At 55.1% G+C, this 25881-nt stretch overlaps 2 protein-coding genes across 14 annotated transcripts; one reads left to right on the top strand and one right to left on the bottom strand.

The window, feature by feature from the left end:
* LOC131818150 (tigger transposable element-derived protein 1-like) lies at window positions 1–25412 on the top strand. Of its 7 annotated transcripts, none has more exons than XM_059152327.1 (4): window positions 1–355; window positions 15693–17648; window positions 21788–21866; window positions 23660–25412. In XM_059152327.1, exons 2-4 carry the CDS (start codon window positions 15809–15811, stop codon window positions 23688–23690), a joined length of 1950 nt encoding a protein of 649 aa, XP_059008310.1. In that variant the 5' UTR covers window positions 1–355; window positions 15693–15808; the 3' UTR covers window positions 23691–25412. The 7 variants fall into 7 exon arrangements, with proteins under 7 accessions (XP_059008310.1, XP_059008316.1, XP_059008315.1 ...); XM_059152333.1 differs by lacking the exon at window positions 1–355 and adding an exon at window positions 13011–13162 and having other exon boundaries at window positions 15693–17234; window positions 23663–25412; XM_059152332.1 differs by lacking the exon at window positions 1–355 and adding an exon at window positions 13011–13162 and having other exon boundaries at window positions 15693–17234.
* On the bottom strand, window positions 4023–10980 carry MZF1 (myeloid zinc finger 1). Of its 7 annotated transcripts, none has more exons than XM_059152273.1 (6): window positions 9942–10980; window positions 8726–9161; window positions 8101–8284; window positions 7370–7440; window positions 7135–7255; window positions 4023–5643 (listed from the first exon to the last, which is right to left on the bottom strand). In XM_059152273.1, the coding sequence occupies exons 2-6, from the start codon at window positions 9119–9121 to the stop codon at window positions 4205–4207; spliced, it is 2211 nt and encodes a 736-aa protein (XP_059008256.1). In that variant the 5' UTR covers window positions 9122–9161; window positions 9942–10980; the 3' UTR covers window positions 4023–4204. The 7 variants fall into 7 exon arrangements, with proteins under 7 accessions (XP_059008256.1, XP_059008259.1, XP_059008258.1 ...); XM_059152276.1 differs by having other exon boundaries at window positions 10293–10980; XM_059152275.1 differs by having other exon boundaries at window positions 10476–10980.
* Window positions 25413–25881: the final 469 nt, after the last annotated feature.

Raw genomic sequence — 25881 nt, 5'->3', positions numbered from 1 at the left:
CAGCGTTGCTCCGCGATAGGTCTTGATATTCGGACTTGTTCGGCTGGGCTCGGGTATTTCCGTTCGTGCAGGGCGTCCCGCGGTAATTTCCGGGGACGCTCGCGGGTCCACGCATGGGCGGTGCCGCCGCCATCTTTAAGTAGGGCAGGTGCAGGTCCCTCGGTTCGCAGTCCGCTTGTGCAGACTGCAGCGTAGGTGGGTCTTACGAGGCCTTGCCCCAGGAGGTCACAGTGGCAGGGTGATCATGGCGGGCCGGAGCCCGGTCGAGGCCATAGGCTTTGCCCAAAGAGGGCGGGGTCGGGCGCCCTCGGTGTCTCATCGCAAACGCCACGCACGCGCGGAGATTCTGGCTGAGGTAAACTAGCAAATAAAACGTGTATCGTGCTAGAGAGTGGTAAGCACTTCGGGGGTTGACACGCGTGGACACTGGCTAGGACGTGGGGCGGGGGCCCTCTCGGAGCCGGGCCCGAGTTCCCGCGGGGACGCCCTGCGACCTTCCGCCGCCCGTGCGGCCCGCCTCCGCTCCAATCACACCCTGCGTAGCGGGCTTCGGAGGGCGGGAGGAAGCGGAGCGGGCCGGCGCGGGGACTTCCGGCGGTCGCCGCGGAAGCCGTCGGGCGGGTGAGCTGCGCGGCTGGGGGCCGGGTGGGTGGGAACTCTGGGTCGGAGCTGCGCCGCGTGCGGTCCGCGCTGCGCGTCCCCTTTGGTCTCGGAGGCGACCTGTCGTCATCGCCCAGAGCCCTGGGGAAGTAGTCTTGGCGGTCCCGTCAGGCAGGGGTGCTCCCGGGCTCCTCTCGGCTTCGCCTCAGGGGAGTCGCCCTGATGCCCGCTCACCCCCAGCGCCTCCTCAGACCCGACCTGGTGTCCACCTCCACCTTTCGGGTCTTGGGCTGGCCCCAGCCTCCTTCCTTAGAGTTCCCGCCTTGTGGGTTTTCGGGTACCGTGGACGTCCCTGGGCTCCTCGGACTGCTCCCTCTTTAGGCCCTTCGCTTCTCAGTACCACCATCCCAGACACCCCTTTTGTGCCTCTGGTTGTTCCGTTATCCCAGCCTCACATTCCCAGCATCCTTTCTTGGCTCGAGCGCCGAGTTGCTGGTGAGGTGCCAGGACAAGGACGAGGACGCTTAGCCAACAGCCCAAGTTTGGGGCTGACGTTGCAATCATCCCAGCGTTCTTAGGCTCCAGACATGGCTGGTCATGGGACTCGGGGGGCCCCTCCGGACTCCCATCTTCCTCTCCCACTATCCCTTCCTGTTCTTCTCAGCCATTCTGGTTTTCCTGCCCTTGTACGGACCATCGCCAGGTGAGGGTTGATGACCATTCAGTTTGCAGCCAAAGTCTCAAGGGTGTTGCCTGTGGGTCAGCCTAAACCATGTGTCCATCCTCAGGTCTGTTTCTGAGGCCATCAGTTGAAGGCCCATCTGAGGATAGGGTATTGGTTTCTTGGAGAGGTGTGCTTGCTCCACTAGTTAAAGCTAGACTCTTGTGGTCTCTGACCTCATGGCTTTCCCACCATCAGTGGGGGAAGACTTAGCCATGCAAGAAAATGCAGAGCCATGGGGCCTGGGCCAGGGAGGAGGGGATGGCTGAGCTGAGACAGGGTTTTGGGTTGGAAGTGGTGCACCCTTGTTTTCCTTGTTACTCTCATGGTACAGGTGTCGAGCGGTGAGTGTGCCGTACCCCTTGGGTCTGCATCCTCTTGGGACACAGCATAGGGCTCCGCATATCAAAGTTCCAGAGGGACGCTGGGACTGGCACCTGGAGGAATTGGGCAGCATATGACAGGTGAAGAGTGAGGGTGCGAGTGCACCTGGTGTGTCAACATAGCCTCTGGAACCGTTCACTGAGAAGCAAGGGTCTGTTTTGGAAATGAGTGGCAGGAGTGGGCAGGGAAGGGAGGCTGAGTGCTGTGGGCCTCCAGGCTGGAGATGGGTGGCTGAGATCAGAGCAGTGCTGGGGGTTGGAGAGAATTGGACAGATTTGGGAAGCTTGGGGTTGGGGGTAAGAATAACTGGATGGATGTGGCATGGGGAGGGTGTGCTTGGGAGCAAATTGTATGGGCTCAGGTACAGATGATCCAGGGACAGGCTGGTTGGGCACTGTTGTAGCTTCCCCAGGTGACCCGTTGTCTTAGGGGTTCCTCTCCTGCCTTCCTCCTGTGGTTCTGGCCGAGTGAGGCCAAGAGGTCATTCTGTCCAAGCCCTCAGCCCTGCTGATAGTATGGTAGCACTTGGGTTCACAACCCCCAGCCTGACTTGCAGGGCTGTCCACAGCCAACTGCAGAAATGACCCTTCATGGGCGACTCTCCCATCACTTCATGTTTCTTTCTTAGAGGACTGGCTCAGCAGGCAAGTCTGTGGACTTATGACTTTGGGCACTGGGCCCTGGCCTGTTGTCGCTATGACTTTCAAGTGTGTTATAATTTTTCTTGTGTGTAATTTCAGGTTCTTAAGTAGTCATGTGTGCAGATTTTCTTCATGTTCTTCAAACACCAAGATGATCAAAACACGAGAGTGAGCTTTCTTGTCCTCTTTGTTTCTGATTATAAAATTCACACAGGACTTGAAAAAAAATCCATGTTACAGGATTTATAAAGTTCGGCAATACTCAACCTCACAATACTAGCTACCTCAGTATTTGTGCGCCTTCCTTAATCTGACTCCTAGCCTCCACCTAGGGACCCAGTGACTGCTTTCTACCCCTCTGATTAGTATATCCCAGATCATGGTCCTTAAGAGTTCTGTTTGTGGTTAAGAGGACAGAAGTATTGGCCTAGGGCCCAGGCGGCATCTGGCAAAGTCAACAACTCCCCCCACCTCCCAACGGTGCCACATGGGGAGTTGTTGACTTTGCCAGATGTAGATGCCAGAGTGGCCCTGGTCCTGGCTGGGGGTTGGTCAGGGGGGTGGTAGAGAGAGGGGTGGAGTGGGGGAGGAAAAGAGGTAGGGAACACACCTTCTTTGGGATAGCTACTAGAAGCTTCTGACTGAGGCTGGCTTCTTTCCCTGATTTCAGGACCCCAGTCTTGTAGCAAAGTCCAGCTGTATCCCTGGAAGAAGCTTAGACACATGAGCCTCAAAAGGTTGTTCTTAGAACCCCTCCAAGGGCAGGCTGACACCTGCCCAGAGTAGGGTTTATGTCCCAAGCCAGATCCCGATACATGAAGATCTTTCCTTTGGCACTGCTTCTCATCCCACTTTTGGCCCCCAGGGTACCCACTGGTTGGGGTTTTGTGGGGGGTGCACTAGGTCAAGAGTCTGCACAATTTGGATGGAAGGGAAAGATAATTAGGGCAAGAAGCAATGGCATGTGAAAAGTCCAGAAGGTTCCAGAGATGCCAGCCCAGTGTGCAAGCCACCGAACCTGCACTGGCAGCATCCACACTTTTATGTAAGCTGCTGACAGCTGTGCTTCCTGTGACTTGCTGCTGAACACATTCTTCATAGGGACCACCACCCAGTGTTGGGGAGCCCTTGGGGGTTGCACACCTGGCCAGGGTTGGGGGCAGCTGTGGCCCACAGAATGTGAATGATCACTAGGGGGATAGAGAACTGGCCTGGGACCTCCAGTGGACTTTGATTTCTGGACAGGCTGGGGTATCCTAGGGAACCTAACCTCAGCATAGTAGTTAACATGCATGAAAGAATCTAGATTTCCAGATAAAACCTTCTAGCTTTTATGCCTAAGAAATAGCTTCCTAAGGTTAAAGTTTTATAGACAGATCCCCAGCTCTGGCCTTCTGGGCACCAGTTTGCTACTTGTACTGCTCTTGATGATCTTGGCTGGCAGGGGAAAACTGGGCCAGTTCTCACCTGGCAGTTGGCTTGGCCCATGGTTGTACGGGTTGAAGCTGTCATGGCAAACTACAGGAGCCACGGTACAAGCCACATCCATAGCCCTTGGGAGGGGCTTTTAGGAGTCCATGGCTCTCAGAGACTGCATGGTTGCCGAAGTGGTAGATGGTGGGGGGATGAGGGACCTGCGCAGGTCGGGAGGCACTGAATGTGTAGATTTCCAGACCCACGGTCCATCTACTATTTATTGAGCACGTACTAGGCGCCAGGTCCTGAGTGGGCCCGTCTGTATCCAGACTTGATCAGAGGCCTCACAGCAACACTCTGAGGTTAGTGTTCGGGACGAAGACCCTCCCCTGCAACCAGAGGCCAGAAGCGGAGACGCAGAGAAGGGGTACAGTGAGTGCTGTTACTCCGCACTGTGGATGCGCTGGTGCTGGATGAGCTTGGTGCTCTGGTGGAAGCGGCGGCCGCAATCCTGGCAGGCAAAGGGCTTCTCCCGCCGGTGGGTGCGCAAGTGCTGCGTCAGCGTGGGCCGCTGGCGGAAGGCCTTACCGCACTCCGGGCATGCGTAGGGCCGCTCGCCCGTGTGGATGCGCCGGTGCTGCGTGAGGTTGGCGTGCTGCCGGAAGCTCTGGCCGCAGTCAGGGCAGGCGAAGGGCCGCTCCCCGGTATGGATCCGCTGGTGCTCGGTGAGCCGTGACACCTGCGTGAAGCCCAGGCCACACTCGGTGCAGTGGTAGGGTTTCTCCCCAGTGTGCGTCCGCTGGTGGCGCGTGAGCTTCAGACGCTGGCTGAAGCGCTGGCCACACTCCGGGCAGGCGAAGGGCTTCTCGCCGGTATGCACGCGCAGGTGCTGTGTGAGCGTGGGCCGCTGGCGGAAGGCCTTGCCACACTCCGTGCAGGCGAAGGGCCGCTCGCCCGTGTGGATGCGCCGGTGCTGCGTGAGGTTGGAGCGCTGGCGGAAGCTCTGGCCGCACTCCGCACAGGCAAAGGGCCGCTCTCCACTGTGGACTCGCCGGTGCTGCAGCAGCACAGAGCGGTGGCCGAAACGCTCCCCACACTCCACGCAGCCAAAGGATTTGTCGCCCGTGTGCACTGCCTGGTGTTCCAGGAGCATGGCTCGCCGCGCGAAGCTCTCACGGCACTCGCTGCAGGGGAAGGGGCCTGGGGGCTCCGGGGCACCGGGAGGCGTGGGGGGCGCAGCGCCCGGGCCAGGGGGGTCGCCATGTATGCGCTGGTGCTGCAGCAGGTTGGAGCGCTGCCGGAAGCTCTGGCCGCACTCTGCGCAGTGGAAGGGCTGCTCGCCCGTGTGCACTCGCCGGTGCTCCTCCAGGCGCACGCTGCGCACGAAGCCCTGACCACAGTCGCCGCACACAAACGGCCACTCCTCAGTGTGCGTGAGTTGATGACGCAGAAGGTGCGAGCTTCTGCTGAAGCTTCGGCCGCACTCGCTGCACACGAATGGCCGCTCTCCTGTGTGTATCTTCTGGTGCCTCAGTAGGTTGCTGCGTTGGCTGAACACCTTCCCACACACGTCGCAGCAGCCACCCCGCGCCACCCCGGGGCCTGTGCTGGGGCGACCCCGTCCCTGGCCTTCCGTCCTGGGTGTACGCCAGCGGCCAGTGGCCAGTATGGGGCCCAGGAGCTGGTGAGGACCCTCGTTCGTGGGGTTCTGCTCACCTCCGGGGCCACTGGGGAGCACAAGTGCATGTGAGAAGCCACTTTCATGGGAGGGTGACCGGAGTTGGTCTGTGAGGCTGGCCATGCCGAGGTCCCACGGGATGTGGAGGTGGGGGCTCACAGTGCCTGGGCCAGCAGAGACGCTGTCCATGTGGAGGGCAAACCCTGCATTGCACAATGGGATCCACTCAGTCATACCAAGAGAGCTGTGCCTGGACCCATTCCAGCCCATGGTAAATAGGGTGAACTAGAGGGACCTGAAACTAGCCAGTGAGGCAGAACCTAGTATGAGGAAGATTTAGAAGATGGGGATAAGCTTTCCAGGCCTGACTTAAGTTTGCAAAAGTTGCCTTTCTGGAAGGGCTGCAGGACACATATGGGACAGGTGGCCTTGCAATAGTGATGATGGTTTCTACAAATACACTCAAGTGGGTGGGTCTGAGGGAGGCTGGAAATGGAGCCAACACGAGAGAAATGGGGATCAGAGGTGACAGGCGGCAGCACTTTGGTTTGACGTGCCTTGTTTGAGAAATAAAATCAATCTGACCCTGAAGAAGACTCGAAAAGTTTGGGATTAGAGGTACCAGGTAGCTCTGGCCATGGACATGAAGGGGCGAGGCCACCAAGCATGCTGGCGTGGCTATATAGAACTACTGCATGGACCAGCCCTGGACACTCTCAGCACAGAATTCTGAGTAGATAGTGGGCATTGATGTAGCTTTAATTCCTGGATCTCTTCTCTCATTTTGGCAAAAGGCTGGGTTGAGGCTGTGAGACCACACTGAGGAAGCAATATAGCCAAAGAACACACATTCCAGAAACAAGGGAACAAAACAGTGGAGAGAAAGGAAATCAGAGAAGTAATTCAAGCCAGTTTCCCACAATTGAGAGGGATAGATTTCAAACCGAAAGGGTTTACCAACAAAGACGATGAAAAAACTTTGAAACTGAATTAGTAAAAAGAGTTCTTCATGTAGCCCCACTAGCCTAATATAGAATGTTAGGTAAGTGTTTTAAGAGATATAGCATCTCAGAACTTTTTATCTTTTTATCACGGTTTATCAAGAACTTTTTATCACGGTTCTCAAGAAGGTCCACCAGAACAAGGGAGTAAACCAAGGAAGAGGAGCAGTCCAGCAAACAAGGAAGAAGAGGCAGAGAGACTGGATGATGGCTGACTGAGAGCAGTATAGCTGAGGTGGACAGCAGGGGCTTCTGGCCTCCTTTTTGTACTGCTCCATCCACATCCTGTGTCAAGATCCCTCTGCCCACCCACTGACTACTAACCTGCTGTCATTGGCAGATCCAGACCCTCCCTCCCCTGTTACCCCAGACTCTGTGGGCCATCTAGGATGCCAGGGATGGGAGAGGTTGGGAGTATGGGGAATACAGGCCCTGCTCTCAGGTTTTACTATGGTGGGAAGCAGCAGCTGGAGGGAACCTGAACTCAGCAGAGAGTTTGATGGAAACTCCCAACAGCCTACTCCATACCAGGGGAGAGCACAGATTATATGCTGCAAGAAACAGTCCACAGAATGGAGGAGCTTGAACATGTTGGACTGAGAGAGCAACCTGAGTAGGGCCAGGAGTGGGATAGGTGAAATGTGGTGCTGCCCATGCAGAGGGCCCAGCCCCACCATGCCCAGTCTCACTCACCTGGAGGGAAGATGCCTCCAGCTTCCTCCTGCCACAGGACCCCAGGATGCTTCCTCCATGAAGGCCCCTCAAGTCCAGTTTCGCTGTGAGGAGAGGCCTGGTCCAGCACTATTTCACAGCCCTGAAACCACAGTGGTCACTGCTCATCTATGCCCAGCTAGGCTAAGGAAGGGACCCACCTGATCCCCACCCATTGAGGGTCCCCAGACAGGGAGGATGGCCTGTATGGGCTCACCTGGGTCTCTTCAGGCAGGAAGGTGGAGGTGGCCTCCTGGGGATTGGCTAGAGGCCCAGAATCCAGAAGCTCTGTAGAGGAAAGTTGGGGTCAGGTGGCCCAAGGGTGTCCCCACCCCACTGCCCTCCTCTGTGGTATGCCAGATGCTGGAATCCAGACTGGGGGCTTGAGTAAGGCAGAACCCCCTGGAAGGCCACAGGAGAAGCTGTAGCAGGATGAGACAGGCTCAGGACACAGACCCCTGTATGAGCCCTGGGCAGGATGGCCAGCAAGGGTGGATGGGAGCACTGTACTAGGGTCCACACAGGAATGAGGGAGTGTGGGTGTCCAGCTCTGGTACAGATCTGGAAGAAGTAATACAGAGAGGGGCTGCCTCCCAGCATTCTGGGGTCCTCCCTCAGCCACTACCACCTATATTCAAGCCTGCCACCTGCTCCCCAGAGACCAGCTATTGTTTCCCAATGGATCTCCTTGGGAGTGCACCCCACATGCCTCCCCACCCCAGAACCCCAACAGCCTACTTCATGTCAAGGGAGAGCACAGAAACATAGCTGTGGCAGTCAGATTTGGCATGAGAGGACCTGTGATGTCAACTGGCTAGGCAGGATGGGGGTGCGGTGGGGGACACCAGTGCATATGAATAGTTCCAGCCAGCAGTGACCTTTAGGGGGCCAGGCTCCCCTGGTCTACTCCATCAGGCTTTGGGCCATGCATGCCTTGCCCACCCTCACCTGGGTCATCTGTAACCGTGGGATCCTCTTTCACCCGAAGGCCCAATGGTAACTCCTGCGTAGCTTCAGATGGTGTCCTAGGCCCATGTTCTGGAGTCTGAGACTTGGTTTGAAGGAGGGGCTGCAAGTTGGAGGGCTCCATCTTCTCTGATAGCACTTCCTGACCCTGCACTTGGACTGTGACCTGGGAAGGTGCCCCTCACCATTAGGGACCCATGCGGAGAGTTTAGCTGGGCACAAGCAGTGGGTTCATAGGCATCTACCTCATCAAAGGACCCCAGGTCCTGACCCACTAGGCTCTCTAAGGACCTACATTCCCCCCAGCACTGAGTCAGGGGTAAAGGAACCACCTGCAGTTGCTCTCCTGTTGCTTACACCTATGAATGCTCAGTGGTCTCCCTCTCTCTCCACCCTGCATCCCCTCCCATGTCCATGACTCCAGGCGATATAGTGGTGGGCGGGTGAGGCTGGCCCTGGAAGCCTGTCTACTCCCATACAAGGTCTGATGCAAGTGACTACTTCAAATCACAAGGAACAGGTGTTTGGTTGAGCATTGCACCTGCCAGGGGGAGGCACAGCTGGATACTGTTCCAGCCTGGATCCTGGCTCAGGGCCACCGACTCACCCATCTCCGGGGGCCTTCTGGCTCTTGGCGTAGCCCCTCGACTAGGGCAGCTGCCTCCTCAGGGCTGCCTGGCCGCTGTCCCTCCACACGGGCCTGGATCTCGGGGGGCAGTGCACACAGGAACTGCTCCAGTACCAGCAGCTCCAGCATCTGCTCCTTGGAGTGCACCTCGGGCTGCAGCCACTGGCGGCACAGCTCCCGGAGTTGGGCCAGGGCCTCTTGGGGACCCAGTGCCTCCTCATAGTGGAAGTGTCGAAAACGCTGGCGTGCAGCCTCTGGGCCGGGATCCCATGGGGCAGCCTCACCCTCCTCCTCAGAGTCCTCCAGCTTCACCATGACAGGCCCCTCATCTTCCAGGGCTGTGTGACCTGGGGAGCCCAGTGCTGCGGGCCTCATTGGAAAGACTGGGCTGGGGCTCCGAGGATAATGTCTTTCCCTAGGAGAGGAAGAGGATGAGGCTACTGCGAGGACAAACAGTGGCAATAAATGCTTATTGAGCGACTACTGTATGCTTCGTTGTTCCATCCTCAGACCTGTACTGAATGGAAGGCAGATATGATAATTGAGGCACAGAGAGGTGGTCACATGCCAGGCACCTGTCTCTCTGGTCTCTAGCTGGGACTTATACACAGTCCCTGGCATTCCCCTGTTCCAAACACAGGGTGCTTCTTAGGGATATGAAGGCATCCCCCCCACCCCACCCCTGCCCTTCTACATGCACCACGCCATCCCTGATGTGTGGATCTCCCACTGCCAAGTAAATGACATCTGCAGTATTCACCACATGGCCATAAGAAACACTCCAGCTCCCCTCCCCCCACACCATCCAGAACACCACCCCATCATTGCACCACCCACTCTCCCATCTAGTCTCTCTTGACCATTCTCTTCTCAGCTTGGTTCCACACGGCAGCCTTTCCCACTCCCACACATGGACAAGGTCAACTCTGGCCACACTTCCAGGCAGCATCCCTCTCCCTCCATTCAGTCCCATCCTCTGAACCGGCCCAAGTTATCACACCATGTAATGCCCCACCATCACTTCAGCTCCCTGATTTAGGCAGGGTTAGGAGGTGATGGGATCTTAACAGGGGGCTCACAAAGGCCCCAAGACAATTGGACCAGATGCCTGCAAGCAAGATCGGAGATTCTGATCTTGCCTATTTGTTACATAACCTTGGCTAGTTTCTGTGAACCTCAGTTTCCCCATCTTTACCGTCCCCCGTAAGTGGGGCTGCCCCCCCTTCCCTCGCCATTGCTGCTCTCTTTGCAGCTGGGAGTAATGTGCGGACTTTGTGAAGAAATCTGAGTTTATTAAGTGAGTAGATTCGACTTCCAAGGCCGCCGGATCCCGTGGGTCAAAATTCCGATCCTCAAGGTTCCAGGCCATCCTGCAACCCTGGGAGAAAGTTGGACCATTTTTAAGCCAGCCAGCCACTGCGAAGCTTCCTGAACTACATTTACCAGAAATCCTGGAGGGCAACCTCCACTTTAGAGAGCCCCCCGCCTTCCCCCTCCCCCGGCTGGTTTATTGCTGCCATGGCAACCGGGGGGGGGGCTCCGAGACCTTGTCGCGGTGGCAGTGCACTGCGATTGAAGAGCATCGCGCGACAGCGCCCGGCTCGCCGGAGGAGCGCCTAGAAGTCTGCTCCGCGCTCCGGGTCCCGCCGGGCAGCCGGAATCCGAGAGTCCGCGGTCTCCACCCGGGTCCCCGCCCCAGCCTCCCACGCTGAGAGGTCCCCGCCCTCACCTCCACGCTCAGCGGGCCGCTCCGCGCTCACAAAGCATGCGCACTCGCTGACTTCCCCCTCCCCGGCCGGACTCTGTCTCCCAGAATGCTCCACGCATCAGCCCGAGTGCCACCTTGCCCTTCCCCCACACTCGCCTCCTTTCCCACCCTCCTCCCGTTCCCCGGGGTAGCGTTGTTCGCAACGACCAGATCACACGCCCGGCCGTCTCTTCCCTCGCTCGCCCCCTCAGATCCAGGCGTCCATGCCCCGTCTACTTGCGCGGGCTTCTCAGGCGGCAACGGACAGCATCGCCGTCTTCCCAACCGCGCATGCCCCCCACCACGTTTTCCTCAGTTCTTTACGGGCCTTCCAGGGATTAGCAGGGGGCTGCACCAATCACCGCTCTCACTAGGACGCCGTCAGCCCATGTCTCCATGGCAACTGTTCGCCGAAAAAGGGGGCGCCTCCTGCAGCTCCCAGCCGGACTGTAAATGGCGAAGAGGCTCGGCCGGGTGCTTTCTGGGAAGTGTAGTCGGCTGGGCCCTCCGCGTGCGCCAGCGCCCCGCGGCGTTCCTTTGTGCCTGGGAACAGGGGGGCGGGGCTAGGATGCGCCATGGTAACCGGGTGGGGACGCGGAGGGCTTCTGAGGTGGGGCGGAGGGAGAAGTGAGGTGGGATGGGGCTGGGGGTGCCGCCTGGAGTAGGAAAGCCGATGAGGAGAGGTGAGGAGAGGCTGACACAAAGACTTAGGGGCGGGAGAGGCCCAGAGCCTGTAGGGCTCAGGAGCAGAGAGAGCTGGGAGGAGAGACAGTGAAAGCAACTGAACAGATCCAGGGAAGGAGACCCTGAGAGGAAAGATCAACAGAGAGGGGTTTCTACTCTCAGAGACCTAGAGAATGAGATAAGAAGCCAGAGGATCCAAGAGTCAGGCCGGGTGGACAGGATGTCCGAGAAGTTAGCAAGGCGGAGGGTCAGGAAGGGATCGATCTGGAAGGAGATTCACAAAGACAAGATGTGCAGCTATCGAGATTCAAGGGACGGGTGTACAGAGGCAAGGGGAGAGAAAGGGCAGGCATTTGAGAGACAGCAAAGATGGGTGGAGAGTTTTGCGAAGACCTAGAGAAGGGGGACAGCAAGGAGGGAGCTGGAGGTCGACTTTTAGGAAAACTCACCCGAACTGAACAGTAGTGTAAGGGCCTACTTAGCCTGAGCGATTCCATCTCGGATTAAATAGTCATTTTTTTGTTTATGCACTAACAACATATGGTCTACCAGTCCCTGATAACAGAGCTCAAATATAAGGGCAGGTCAGGTCAGGTGGAGATAACAGAGCCCGAATGCAAGGATGAGTCCGGCCACGTGGAGACATCCAATCACTATCTCCCGAAAGAATGTGGGCCCTGTCTTTTGGGTGTCAATTCCTTTTTTTTTTTTTTTTAAAGATTTTATTTATTTGTTTGACAGATCACAAGTAGGCAGAGAGAGAGGAGGAAGCAGCTCCCCACTGAGAGAGAGCCCGATGTGGGGCTCGATCCCAGGACCCTGAGATCATGACCCAAGCCGAAGGCAGAGGCTTTAACCCACTGAGCCACCCAGGCGCCCCTTGGGTGCCAATTCTGACCAAGGCTAGTTCAAATAGCTACTATAGGGTGAATTGTAATTCAATTGGCCACCCGTGTGTGACCTAGCAGGACTATTCAACTTTCTCTGTGTGTTACAATCTCATGGGCTACCTGTGTGTGGCCAGGCTCAACCATATGGCCTTTGCTATATAAAGGTTAGTCTGTGAGGCTCTGTAAGAGGTGGCCCCAAACGGCCGGTTTGATTCTGTGTGCTTGGCGCGAAATAAAGCTTTGCTTGACCTTTGCTTTGTATCAGTCTGGCTTCTTTGATCACGTACCCTATCAGTAGGACAAAAAAAGGTGATTGGGAGCCCTCTCTGTGTTTCCCAGCATTGTCTACCAAGCCAGCTTGGGCTCATCTGACTCCCTAAATGAAGGAATTCTTTCCCTCTGAAGTACCTTTTGATTGGGATCCAGGCCGCACATGCTTGGGGTTAGAGTTGTATTACCCCCAGGGCACTGAGCGGGAACTGAGACACCCGGGCCCGCGACCCCCAAGTGCTCCTCATTTCTTTCACCCTTCTTGTTCTTTCTCATCTTCCTGGAACTGCCTGTGCTATCCTGCGAGTTTCCTCCCCGAGGTAATTAACTCTTCCATGCGCACTGAGTTTATTTTTAAGTTGACAGTCTGAGCAGAATTAATTCTCCAGGATGGGGGACAAACCGAGGAAAGAGAAAGAGAAAAGAAAAAACAGAGCTGGAAATGGAAGGAAGTAGGGAGGATGTTGGAAAGACACAGAAAGTCGTGGGAGGGAAAAATTAGAGAGAAATGAGGCAGAAAGCCAGCTTTGGGCAGAGGCAGCTTCTGCCGCCCCCTGCTGGCCTCTAGGCGCAGCGTCCTCGTCTCCGAACTACATTTCCCGGCGGTCCTGGGAGCGCCTGGCGCAGGGTTCCGCGCGCCGTCAGGGGCGGGCCCCACGCCGACTCCTCCAATCCCGACAGTCCCCGGCAATCTTCCGCCTCCGCCGAGAACATGGAGGTTGAGCTCGGCTGCCTCAGGAAAGGGGCCCTGTAAGGCAGGACACAGGGAAGAGTCGCACCCCCAGCGGACCAGCTGAAGCAGCCGGCCCACGTCGCGGTCCGGAGGTGAGGGCGGTCGGCTGCGCGGGGGCCCGGGTTTCGGTGGCAGTGGCGCGGGTTGTGCGCGGGTTGTGTGTTTCTCTTGGTCCCGAGCGGCGGGAAGAGAACGGAGAGAGGCCTTGGCACTTTCAGTCCGGGACGAGCGCGGGGTGGGGGCCAATCGGTGCTTCCGGCAGCCCCGCTGCTCTATGGGAATTGTAGTCTCACGGGGACAAACCCTCTCTCCCACCCAGATGTCGGGCCGCGAGCCTCCCCGGGCTGCCCGCTTGGAGACTTCCTCTTGAGCGCGGGAGGGAGGGAATGGATGAATGAACATACGGGTGAATTAATTTAGAATCGTGGGTGAGCAGAGGAAGGCGTGGATGTTGGAGGAAGAACAGAGGAACGTGAGGGTTTCAGAATTCGGGGACGGCTTCCAGGCAAGAGGAGCCTTTCCCATGCCCACCCACCTTTCCCTGCCTCCCAGGCTCCAGGGTCCTGGGCCTATGCCATCTTGTTTCAAGATGCGCGGTCCACGAGTCTCTGAAAGAATTGATGTGATACCGACAGCTGCCGTAGGCGCTGTGAAAAGAGACCTTCACTCATTTGTTTATGCTTTGACAGGCGCGCCTTCAAAAAAAATTTTTTTTTTCTTTAACTGATCAGGCGCTACTTTCACGTGGCTCATAATGCAGTAGAGACAAGATGAAAACTGTTTCCCACCAATGTACTTTAAAATTAATAATAACGTATTTGAAGTTTAATAATTTCATCATCAAGCGCCTTCTGAATGCACTATTCCTGGGCCTGGAGACACAAGAGAGCTCAGCCGACACAACTCCTGCCTTCGGGCAGCATGTGACAGATGTATAATAAAATGTATGTAGGGAGGGCCTTTTTGATTAGGTTACATTTGAGCAGAGATTTGTAGGAGAGGGAACAAGCTATGCAGATAACAGTGAAGAGCCTGAGCCCTGGGCGGAAGGAAACAGGAGCACCCTTAGTCTGCCCCAAGGATGTGGGTAGGAGCGAGCCAGGTAAAGGAGGAGGCGTTGAAGTGCTTGAGGAATCTGGTGAGGATTGTGGGTTTTACTCAGAATTGGGAGAGCGCTGAGCAGAGTGGGGACAGGATCTTAGTGCTTACTGAATCTTTGTGGCTGCTGTGTGGAGAACCACCTTCCTCCTCTATCCCCAGATATTCTCTGGGGTGGCACGAATTACATTGGTTTCCTCCTGTATTAGTTTTCTATGACTGCTGTAACCTATTACTGAAAAAAGAGTGGTTGAAAATAACACAAATGGGGCGCCTGGGTGGCTCAGTAGGTTAAGCCGCTGCCTTCGGCTCAGGTCATGATCTCAGGGTCCTGGGATTGAGTCCCACATCGGGCTCTCTGCTCAGCAGGGGGCCTGCTTCCCTTCCTCTCTCTCTGTGATCTCTTTCCTTTCTCTCTCCTACTGTGACCTCTCTCTGTCAAATAAATAAATAAAATATAAAAAAAAAAAAATAAAATAACACAAATGTGGGGCGCCTGGGTGGCTCAGTGGGTTAAAGCCTCTGCCTTCGGCTCGGGTCATGATCCCGGGGTCCTCTGCTCAGCAGGGAACCTGCTACCCCCCCACCCCCTGTCTGCCTCTCTGCCTACTCGTGATCTCTGTCAAACAAATAAAATAATAATAATAATAATAATAAAACACAAATGTATTATCTTGGAGGTCGGAAATCTGAGTTGGGTCTCAGTGGGCTAAAATCAAGTTACCAGCAGGGCTGTTTCCTTCTGGAGGCTCTAGGCTTTAGTGGTCACATTGCCGCTTTCTGAATGAAATCTTTTGCCTCCTCTTGCAAGGAGCCCTCTGATTACATTTAGGGTCCATTTAAATAAGCCAGGATAATCACCTGATCTCAAGATTATTGTCTTAATCACACTCACAGTGTCCCTTTTGCCATATTAGGTAATTTTTAAAAAGATTTTATTTATTTATTTGGCAGAGTTCATGGGAGAGGGTGGGGAAGCAGGCTCCTTGCTGAGCAGAGAGCCTGATGTGGAGCTGGATCCCATAAGAGATCGTGACCTGAGCTGAAGGCAGAGGCTTAACCCACTGTGCCACCCAGGTGCCCCCCCCCATATTAGGTAATTTACTCATAAGGATTAGTACTTGGACGTCCTAAGGAGCCATTATTCAGCCCCACACTGATGTTTGATGTCTTTGGGTGGGAAGCATGGAAATGGGTAGCTTGTTTGCTCATCGGTGTGTGGCAAGTGGGTTTCTAAACTGTATCGTGGTTGCAGGAGGTTTGCTGGGGGAAGAGAGCAAAGTCTCCTAGCCGACTTGTCTTGATCTCATAAGCTAAAACTAAGTGACAGGCTACTCTAGATGCAAAGAATGGATGGAATTGAGTGTGCATTGTTTTCAGCAGTAGGAAAAGAAGGGATTGGGCATGCCTCTGAGGCAGTGGTCAGCAGGGCTGGGTGCTCTTTGTCAGAACATGGGAGGGCCAGCTGGTGGTTGGCACTTCCATGTACTTACACATTAATGCCAATGTGTCCTTGTCTTACAGGCAGAGGCAGGTATGGCAGGAGAGGCCAAGGGGCTGCCATCGTGGGCACACTGGTAGCAACTGTGGATAGGCACTGGGGAGAGACCTCATCAAGGTGTGTGTTCCAGGGAGGCGGAATGAAGACAACTCCCCGGCTGCAAGTATCGGGGAAGGCATCCCTCGGTGGGATTGGCCTCTGCCACACTGCCAAGCGGGACCGAAAGTCCATCACCTTGCATGTGAAATTAGAGGTGCTTCGGAGGTTTGAGGAAGGTGAGAAGCTGACTCAGATTGCCCGGGCCTTAGGGCTGGCCACTTCTACTGTTGCCTCGATCCGTGTCAACAAGGACAAGATCCGGGCCAATTCTCAGGCAGCCACACCGGTAAGTGCCACACAGCTGACCCGCTGCCGGGGTGTGGTGATGGGCCATATGGAACGCTTGCTGAGCCTCTGGATCGAGGAGCAAAAGCGACAGAACCTGCCTATCAGCACGCTGCTTATCCAGGACAAGGCCCGACGGCTCTTCGTGCAGCTGCAGCATGAGCAGGGTAATGGCACTCGGGCTGAGACCTTTGGGGCCAGTAATGGCTGGTTTGCCCGATTCAAGGCTCGCCACAATGTGCTTTTGACAGATGAGCCATCTGTGGCTGACACCCAGGCTGCTGCCCACTACCCCCCAGTGCTGCGCACCATTCTAGAGGAGGGCTGCTACTCACCACGCCAGGTGTTCAATGTGGATGAGACTGGCCTGTTCTGGAAGCGGCTCCCAGAGCGCATGTTGTTGGCCCTGGAAGGGGCAGCTGGGCCTGGCCTCAAGGCCTCTAAGGACCACCTGACCCTGCTGCTTGGTGGCAATGCAGCTGGTGATTTCAAGCTGAAGCCGCTGCTGGTGTACCCCTCAGAGAACCCACGTGCCCTCAAGGGCTGCTCCAAGGCCAGCCTTCCGGTGGTCTGGCGCTCTAACCGCAACGACTGGCTGACACCCAGCATCTTCCAGGAGTGGTTTACTAGCTGCTTCTGTCCTGCTGTGGAGAGCTACTGTGCCAGCCACGGCCTCCCACACCGTGCCCTGTTGGTCTTGGACGGCGCACCCTGCCACCCTGCTCACCTGGGTGGCCTCTCACCCCATGTGCGAGTTGAGTTCCTGCCCAAGAACACATCAGCCCTGATCCAGCCCATGAACCAGGGTATCATTGCCACATTCAAGGCCTATTACCTGCGCCGTATGCTTAGCCAGCTGGTCCAGGAGACATCTGGTGAAGACCGACCCTCCGTGCGGGAGTTCTGGCGCAGCTATACTGTTGTGACTGCTGTAGACAATATAGCCAGAGCCTGGGCAGAGTTGCAGCCCGCCACCATGAACAGTGCTTGGAGGAAGCTGTGGCCCGAGTGTGTGCCTCCTGGCGCTCCTGAGCTGGAGACTGTGCCTCAGCTCCGCCGCAGCATTGTCGCACTAGCCAGCCATGTGGGCCTTGGAGATGCAGCCGAGGCCGATGTTGCCAACCTCTTGAAGGCCCATGGGGAGACCCCACCCCATGGCCTCCCCCAGGATGCAGATGATGGTGGGGACATTTGTGGCTCTGGGTTGCCATGGCAGGCAGGGAAAGGCTCGGTGTCCGGAAAACGAGAGCCAGATTTCACAGAGGCTGTAGTGGGTGTGGGGACTGAAGATACTGATGTGGGTGCTCTGAGCCCTGAGCACCTGGGCCAGGCCCTGTCACACTTTGCTGCTGGTTTACGGGTCCTCCTGGAGAACGATCCAAACCGGGAACGCAGCCTCCGGGTGTCTCGGGATGTCCACTGTGCCCTTGCCCGCCTCCGGGAGCTGCACCGGGAAAAGAGGCGACAGGCCCGGGCAGGTGCATCCTCAGGAGGGCCCATGGCAGTGGCACCAAGGGATTTGGCAGGAAACCTGCCCTTGTCCCACGTGGGGCCCACAGAGGGTGAGGAGGTGGCTAAGGGCACAGGTCATGAAGGTCAGACCTCTGGCTGTCCTGTATGATTTGGGGCTTGGGCTTAACCTCACATGATCTCTCTGTAACGATGTTTTGTTTCTGGAGGTCAGATACTGCTACTTCTTCCCCAGGGTTCTCATAGCTCATGTTGTATTCTTTGTGTAGTGATGCCAGGCTTGGGGAATAGAATGGTGTTCTCTGATAGGGAGATGAACTGCAGGGCCCAGGGAGTGCCCACCCATGACAGGGACACATCCTGTAGTATGGTCTTTGCCCTGCACAGCCTGCCAGGGCAGCTGTGTCAGAGGCCAGAACTGAGACCTGCCTCTCCCATTTTCCAAACCTGACTTCTTACTCCCTACACCATTGTGAGCCTTCCTTGCCAACTGTAGGTGAGGGTTTCCTGCTCTCAACATGACCTTTTGTCACTTTACATGCCATCTTCATGGCCTCTGTTGACCCAGGTCTCTGGTACCTTCCCTGTGCCTGAGCACTTTGATTCTCTGTAGATTTTGATACTGGGGATCACTTCCTTTTTTGGAGATGTTTTCCTCCCTGAGTTTCTGTGCTCTAGTTGTCTTGGCTTCCCTCTAGCCTTTGAGGTTGAGCCTTTTGTGACTGTGATGGTCTCCCAGTTCTGGTGCTCTTTGGAAAATACTCTCCACTCCTCTAAGAGCTGGATTACCTCAGGGTTAATTCCTAGTGCACTGGCTGCAGCCCAGCCTCTCCCTGAGCCAGCTCCTCTCCCTGAGCTAGACCCGGGGGGCGAAGGGGACAGGCGCCCGAAGCAATTATTGGCGGGGCTAGGCACTTCCGATTCCCAGCCGGGGTGGTCTCACGGTACTTGCGCGGGGTCCTTGCGCGGCGGGGCCGGCCTGTGTGGCTTGGTGGGGGGTTGGTGAGTTAAGACCTAGGCAGCCAGAAGAGCTGAAAACGCCTTTGGGCAGGGTGTGCCGCCTGGTGGAGGGCGGCGGGGTCGTTGGCGCCGAGGAGCGTCGCCCATTTCTAGTCCTCGAGGAAGGGCGGCTCGGAGGCCTCGCACGGCACCCGGAATTGGTTCTAGGCTGGGTTCCAGCCGCGGCTGGGCGCCGCTGTCCCCCGGAGCCGAGTTTCCCGGGCTTCCTGCCCGCGGTGCTCCTTCAGAGCTGGGCTCCCTTCCTGTGGGGAGTCTTAGGATGGCCACAGCCCCAGCTTCTGTTTCCTCCCTGCTGCCACTCCGTGTGCGTCCGCCCAGAACGAGCGCTCCGGCCACCCCAGTGTTGTGCCGAGTGTTGTGTTGTAGCCATCACCTCCTGGGGCGCCTCGCGGTGCGGAGCCCGGTGGTGGGCTGTTGGGTGTGTGTGTCTGGGGAGCCCCGGCCGCCCCGCCCCGTCTGAGAACAGGCGCTGGCGGTGGAAACAGCCTGTTGGTTCGTGAAGGCCGTGGTAGCAAGTAGCGGTTGCCGAAGAAGGTCAGACCGCAGGTGGAGATTCTTGAAGAAAAAGCGGACGTCCTCCAGTTATTGCTCACATCATGCCCACTGGGAACTTGTGTTTCAGGACCCATTTCTGAACATTTGTAACTGTAGCTTCTCCCTGCGCGCGCGCACACATGCTCCGCAGAGGTTGTTCTAAAGTTTTGTTTTTTTTTTTTAAGATTTTATTTATTTATTTGACAGACAGAAATCACAAGTAGGCAGAGAGGCAGGCACAGAGAGAGGGGGAGGCAGGCTCCCCGCCGAGCAGAGAGCCCAATGCGGGGCTTGATCCCAGGATCCCAGGATCCCAGGATCATGACCCCAGCTGAAGGCAGAGGCTTTAACCCACCGAGCCACCCAGGCGCCTGGGTTGTTCTAAAGTATTAACAGCGGGATCGTGTTGTGTGAGGACTGTGGCGGATTACTTCCTGTTTCCCACTGCCATTTTTTGATCTTGACTAATTGGTTTGGTGAAGCCTTAGAATATAGGTGAGGTTCGGTGGGGTGAGGTCCAGAGCCAATGACCCAGGAAGAATTCTTGAGATGTCTTTGGTGCAAAATGGTGGTTTATTTTTTATTTTTTTAAAAAGATTTTTAAGTTGTTCCCCCCCCCCCCCCCCCCATTTGACAGATAGATCACAAGCAGGCAGGGAGGCAGGCAGAGAGAGAGGAAGGGAAGCAGGCTCCCTGCTGAGCAGAGAGCCCAGTGCGGGGCTAGATCTCAGGACCCGGAGATCATGACCTGAGCCACCCAGGCGCCCCAAAATGGTGGTTTATTAAGGCACGGGAACAGAAGCCATGGGCACAGAAGCCATGGGCAGAAAGAGCTGCTGCCCAGGGGTTGTGAGGAGTGGTCCATTATATGCATGCAAGTTGGGAGGGGATCAGGGTTGGCCTAAGTCTCTGAGGAATTTTGGAGGCAAGGTTTCCAGGACCTTGAGGGGCTGGTTATTGTTGGGAAAAAGGTGATTCATTACCAGTAATAAAACCTTTGTTGTGAGACCCTTAGATGTGTATCAGTGGGCCATATGCTTGGGAATGATTGTCAACATGTACCTTGGAGGGGTTAGAGGTAAAGTTTCCAAAGGAATTGTTAAAATAGATTTATAGGGTCCTGGTTGAGGGTAGGGGGCTCATCAGGCTATAATTGCCCTTTACCCTTTGCAAAGTGTTAAGGTGGAGGCAGTTGAGTCCCTAGAGGAATGTCACTGTGTCTGTTTCAAGGGCTTGTGAATGGATAAGGACATTTAATAATTTTTCTTCTGCTCTTGTTTCCCACATCATGTTTGAGCGGAGCCTCTCAAAGTTGGTAGGAGTCTGCCATGGGGGAAGGAAGGCCTTCCAGCTACAGGGATAGCTGTTGCTGGAAGGCCTTGCCTCCAAAATTCCTATCCCTGTGCCTGGCCCAGGCTGGCTGCAGTAGAGCTGACCCTAGCTTCCATCTGCCCTTCCAGTCTCCCCCCCCACCCCATCACTTTTGCTGGTGCCTGGCAGATGGCATCCTTCACTTGCTCAGACTCTCCCTGGGCACTCACCCTCTGCTAGTTCCTGCTTGCACTTCTGCTTGGGTGCTGGGGGGTTCTCTCAGGTCACTGAAACGTGGCATGTCCATGCCCCCTAACCTCAGGAGCAACTCTCCTACCTTTATCCGGTCTAGCTTGAGTTACTGTACACTTGTGTGGGTGGGCTCGCTCTTCTCTTAACCAAGTTCCCAGTGCCAGGTGTTTTCTTGAGGGCAGAGATGGGGAGGGGGGTTGAGGCTGGCTTACAGCCAGCCAGACGTGGGGACAGTTTCCTCAGTAGCAAGTGGCCTCGAGGGTGTGTGTGTGTGTGGGGGGATTCCCCAAGACCACCCTTAGACTTAATGATTTGCTGGAAGGAGTTACAGATTTCAGCAAGGTCGTTATACTCATAATGGTTGGTTACAGTGAAAAGATACGTATTAAAATCAGTGGTGGGAAAAGGTGTATAGTCTGGGAGACAGTGGCTGTGAGCTTCCATGTCGTTTGCCAGGGTAGTCGTGTGGACACTGCTTAATTCTCACAGCAATGCTATGTGACAATGTAGCAATCAGGGATGCTTACCTGAGCTCTGGTGGGAAGGGTTTTTATTGAGGGTCAGTCATATAAGCATGGAGCATACTGACTTCAGTTACTCAAATCTCAACTGCTCCCAGAGGTCAAACTGGTACCCTGTGACCCGTGGTCACCACTGTAAGTCACACTGTTAGCATGAACTATCTGCTTTGGCCCAAGTCCTGAGGTAAACAAAGACACCTTTAACAGGCAGAATATCCAAGGGCTTAGAGGTTACCTCTTAGGAGCAGGTCAAGCACCAAACTTTTGGAACGTGTAGGGTTTGGACAACCCAGGCCTGCTGAGTCAATCCTTTACTGAATTTCTTGCTGCAGCCAGAGGAAGGTTCTCATGGTCCTTTCCTTGGCATTTCAGTGACTTGGGTTTCAGGGGCTCTGGGTGTACTCCTGAGGTATGTGTGTGTATGTGGACCAAAGTGGGAGCTGCATGCGGGCCAGGGCAGGGTGTTCTGTGGGATTTGGAGGGCAGGCCCTTGTCTCATCCAGCCCAGAAGCCCAGACCAGCACTGAGGTACATGCTAACTGCCTGACTGATTGATTGGCCTGGGTGCCTGACCCCTGTGCCCTTAGGGTGGGGCTTAGGACACTAACCTTCTCCTTTCCCCTCAGCACGGGCTGAGGCCTGTCCTGAGGACCAGTGGTCTGGAGACCTGCAGAGCTGGCCAAACCCTTCACGGATGGAGCTCAGGTGAGCTATGAGTCCTCCAAAGTCATAGATGCCACATCTTGCCTACCACTCCCCCTTTGTGTCACAGGGTACTTGAATGTTTGTGGTCCCAGCGGGTAACGCAGGGACTTCCCCAGGAGGAGAGAGGGAATTGCTTATAGACGTTGACTGAGCATACATGGGAAGGAGGGCAGATCAGGCAAGGAGCATGCGTGGCCAGGGTCTCCTGTCAGGTGAGTGGGCCACACCCTGGCCCTCTCTGCCCCTTGACTGTCATTCTTGGAGCTTCCTGAGAGACTGCAAAGCATGGGAACTCTTATAGTTTCCCTGTCCAGATCTACCCAAGGTGGGCTCAGCAATGTTTTCTGTGAGTTAGTGGTATGTTGGGAACTCTTGGGGGAATAACCAGGGTGCTTCACTGTGAAATTCCATTGAGAAAGTAGTACAAAGTTGAGCTCCGAGAAATGCTTTTTCTAAAACAGGGTGCATGGTCTGCCTTGTGGAAGGATATGCAGGAATTAGGCTTCCCTGGCTGCCTCTGGGACCCTCCCCGGTTCTGCAGGGGCCTGTCTGGGTTATTTCACCATGTCCATGTACGGTTGATCCTTAAATAGCACGGGCTTGAACTTTATGAGTCCACTTGTATATGGATTTTTTTTTTTTGAAGATTTTATTTATTTGAGAGAGAGTGAGAGAGAGAGAGCACCCAAGCAGGGTCAGAGGCAAAGGGAGAAGCAGACTCCCCACTGAGCAGGGAGCCTGATGTGGGACTCCATCCCAGGACCCTGGACCCTGGGAACATCACCTGAGCTGAAGGCAGACACTTAACTGACAGCCACCCAGGCACCCTGGATTTTTTTTTTTTTTAATAAATATAATACTGTAATGTATTTTTTCCTTTTAAAAGATTATTTATTTGAGAGAGAGTGAGAGCGAGAGCAAAAGAGAATGAGTGGGGTGAAGGGCAGGAGGAGAAGCAGGCTCTCCACTGAGTAGGGAACCCAGTGTGGGGCTTGTTCCCAGGATCGAGCCACCCAGGCACCCGTAATGTATTTTCTTTGTGCTTTTAATAACATTTTATTTTTTCTAGCTTTATTGTAAAAATACAGTATATAATACATATAACATATGAAGTATGTGTTAATTGACTGCTTATGTTATCAGTAAGCCTTCCAGTCATCAGTAAGTTATTAGTAGTCAAGAGTTAGAAGTGGATCTTGAACTGCTTGGTTGGGGGGGTAGTGTCCCCTAATTCTGTGTTGTTGAAAGGTCAGCTGTTACCTCTAGCAAAACAGACAAAACAACACAAAGAAAAAACTGAGTTGCTATCCTTAATTACATTGATCAGGGTCATTGCAAGCTCAGAGCCATGAAAATGTGTTTTCTTGTAACTGGACAGCTTCTTGTTTTCCTCCTCGGCTGCCTGAAAACTCAGAGTTCAGTTTTATGAGCAATTGTTATAAATTCCTGTACCCAGCCACAATGTTTTGAGGCACTTCTCCCCCAACCTGTGAATTTTTGATTTCTGCCTTTGGTCTGACATCAGCTTGTATATTGTGTTACGTTGGACCTGGGGCTGAAGTAGGTGACTTCAAACAGTATGGCCATTGGGAGGTATTGTAAAGTGGGAGTGGGTTTTCAGAGGCTTGCTGCATTACTGAGGCTGAAGTTCATTTAGTCCACTGGGGCTGGAATTCATCCAGTGGGACGTGAGTTCTGTGGCCAAATGAGGGAGGTTTATCAATGGTCTTTAACAGGTTTCATCCAAGCCTGTCTCATTTCTCACCAGTCAATGTCTTTTCCCCATTTTATAGCAGGTCAGAGCCAGGGCAGCAGTGGCATTGAAATCGGCAGGCCCAGGGCAGGAACATGCATATTCTTTAGCTGTGTTTGTAGAGGGTGATGCAGATGGAGCCTCCTCCACTGGTCAAGGTGGTCTTCAGACCACTCTGGCTGGAAGATCGCTCTGGAGATGCCACCCAGTGCAACCCTGTGCCAAGGCACCAAGTGGGACTGCAAGGCTGTCAACCCTCAGCTTGAGGTGTTGGCAGTGCTTTGAAGCCAGAGAGAAGCTTAGTAGAATAGGGGAGGTGCTGGGACTGTCCACCTCCACTGTGGCTACCATTCTTGACAACAAGGAGAAGATCCGAGTGAGTGTCTGGTCGGCCAACCTGCAGGCGGCCCAGATTGACACGCAGCTGCAGTCTGGTGATGGACAACGTGGAGTGGGTGGCGAGGCTGTGGGCACGACTGTGGCAGTTGTGTGCAGGTAGCCCGCCCTGTTGCGAAGAGTGATCTGGGAGGGCGGCTGCACACCCTGGCTGTTGTTCAGCATGGATAAGACTGGACTTCTCTGGAAGCAACTGCCTGCTAGGATGCTTCTTTCTCTGGAGGAGAAGTCATCCGGGATGCAAAGCTGCCCGAGCTCTGATGCTGCTGCTTGTTGGCAATGTGGCTGGCGACTTCCAGCCGAAGCCACTGCTGGTGTACCCCTCAGAGAACCTGCATACCCTCAAGGGCTGCCCCAAGCCCAACCTGCCTGTGGCATGGCGCTCACACAAGGGAGTCTGGGTGACCATGAGCCTCTTCCAAGAGTGGTTTGTGCACTTCCGGCCAGCCATAGAGAGGTACTGTGCCCATTACGGCCTCCCGCACAAAGCACTGCTCATCCTGGACAGTGCCCCTGGCCACCCTGGGAGCCTGGACGACCTTTCGGAACACGTGTATGTGGGGTACATGCCCAAGAAAACCAGGGCCCTTGTCTGGCCCATGAACCAGGACGCTGTTGCCACCTTCAAGGCCTGTTGCCTGCGCAGGGTCTTCCGCCTGTTGGTGTTGCGGGTGTGAGGCAGGGACCACCAGCACTCAGTGACCTTGACATCTGGCAAGAATACAGCATTCTAGACACTGTCTACGACATCTCTGAGTCCTAGGAGCAGGTCTGCCATGGACACTGGGTAGGCGAAGGAAGCCGCGGCCTGAGTGCATTGGCGGGATGCCGGCAAGCTGCACGGGGACACTCTACCGCAGACCCTAAGGGACATCACGGCACTGGCCCACAGTATGGGTTTCAGACAGGTGACAGGCAGATGTGGTGGAGCTGCTGCAGAGCCCCAGCACAGACCTGTCCAGCGAGGAACTGATGGGACTGGAGCAGGAGCATACTGCTGGAGAGGAGGGCGAGGACATCTCACCTGTCTTTCGGCGGCTCATGGCCAGGCACTTGGCCGTGGTTTTGGCATGCTTGGATGCTGGCCTGCAGATCATTAGTGACAGTGACCCCAACCTGGAGTACAGCCTCAGAGTCTACATCACCAGCTGCTATCGAGAGCTTTTCAAGGAGAAGAGAGGCCCCAAGGGGTGGTGGTGGGGGTGGTGGTTGGGAGCTCCAGGGACTCAGCACTTGGCTGGGGAGAGGGCTTCCTGATGGCTCCCTTTGCTTGTGTTGAAGTTGCAATAGCCTGAATTTTCCCATTTCATTATATTCCTCAAATGGTTTTTTGTCAGCAAATAATTTATTATTTCCAGTGAACTTCTCAAATACATGGCTTTAAAAGCCTTGATGAATTCTCAGGTGTGATATTTTTTTGTGTTTTGGGTCCTTTGGAGGAAAGTGTACCAAGTTTCTTAGTGGAAGTCCTTGAGGAAGCCAGGCCCCTGAGTGTTCCTGTGCCTGTGCTCACTACAATGAGCTCTCCTTCTGTTGAGTGTGGGACTCTTAGAACTGTGTGGACATTCAGTGAGGAAAAGGGGTTTTGCTCGGCTTCTGGTCCTCTCATCTTTCTGCTGGGCTTAAGGCAGCAGAAAAGGCTGACCCCAGATGAGCCTTCAGAGAAACAATGATAGAGTAGTTTTGGGTGGGAGCAGTATCTGGCCACACACCTCCCAGCTCTGTTCCTCTGGGGCCTTGGATGCTAATTGTCACCCTGTCCTGTTCTCTGAAATGATGTGTCCCCACTGAGTGGCTAGGGAGAGAGAAGAGAGACTTCAGCCCATGGTGGATGAACTGGAGAGGCCGCATACCAGGCCTCGCAGC

The sequence above is a fragment of the Mustela lutreola genome, chromosome 16 (genome assembly GCF_030435805.1).
Source record: "Mustela lutreola isolate mMusLut2 chromosome 16, mMusLut2.pri, whole genome shotgun sequence".
Taxonomy (NCBI): Eukaryota; Metazoa; Chordata; class Mammalia; order Carnivora; family Mustelidae; genus Mustela; species Mustela lutreola.
The sequence above is the reverse complement of the archived record's forward strand: the minus strand, read 5'-3'. Positions and strand labels throughout refer to the sequence as shown.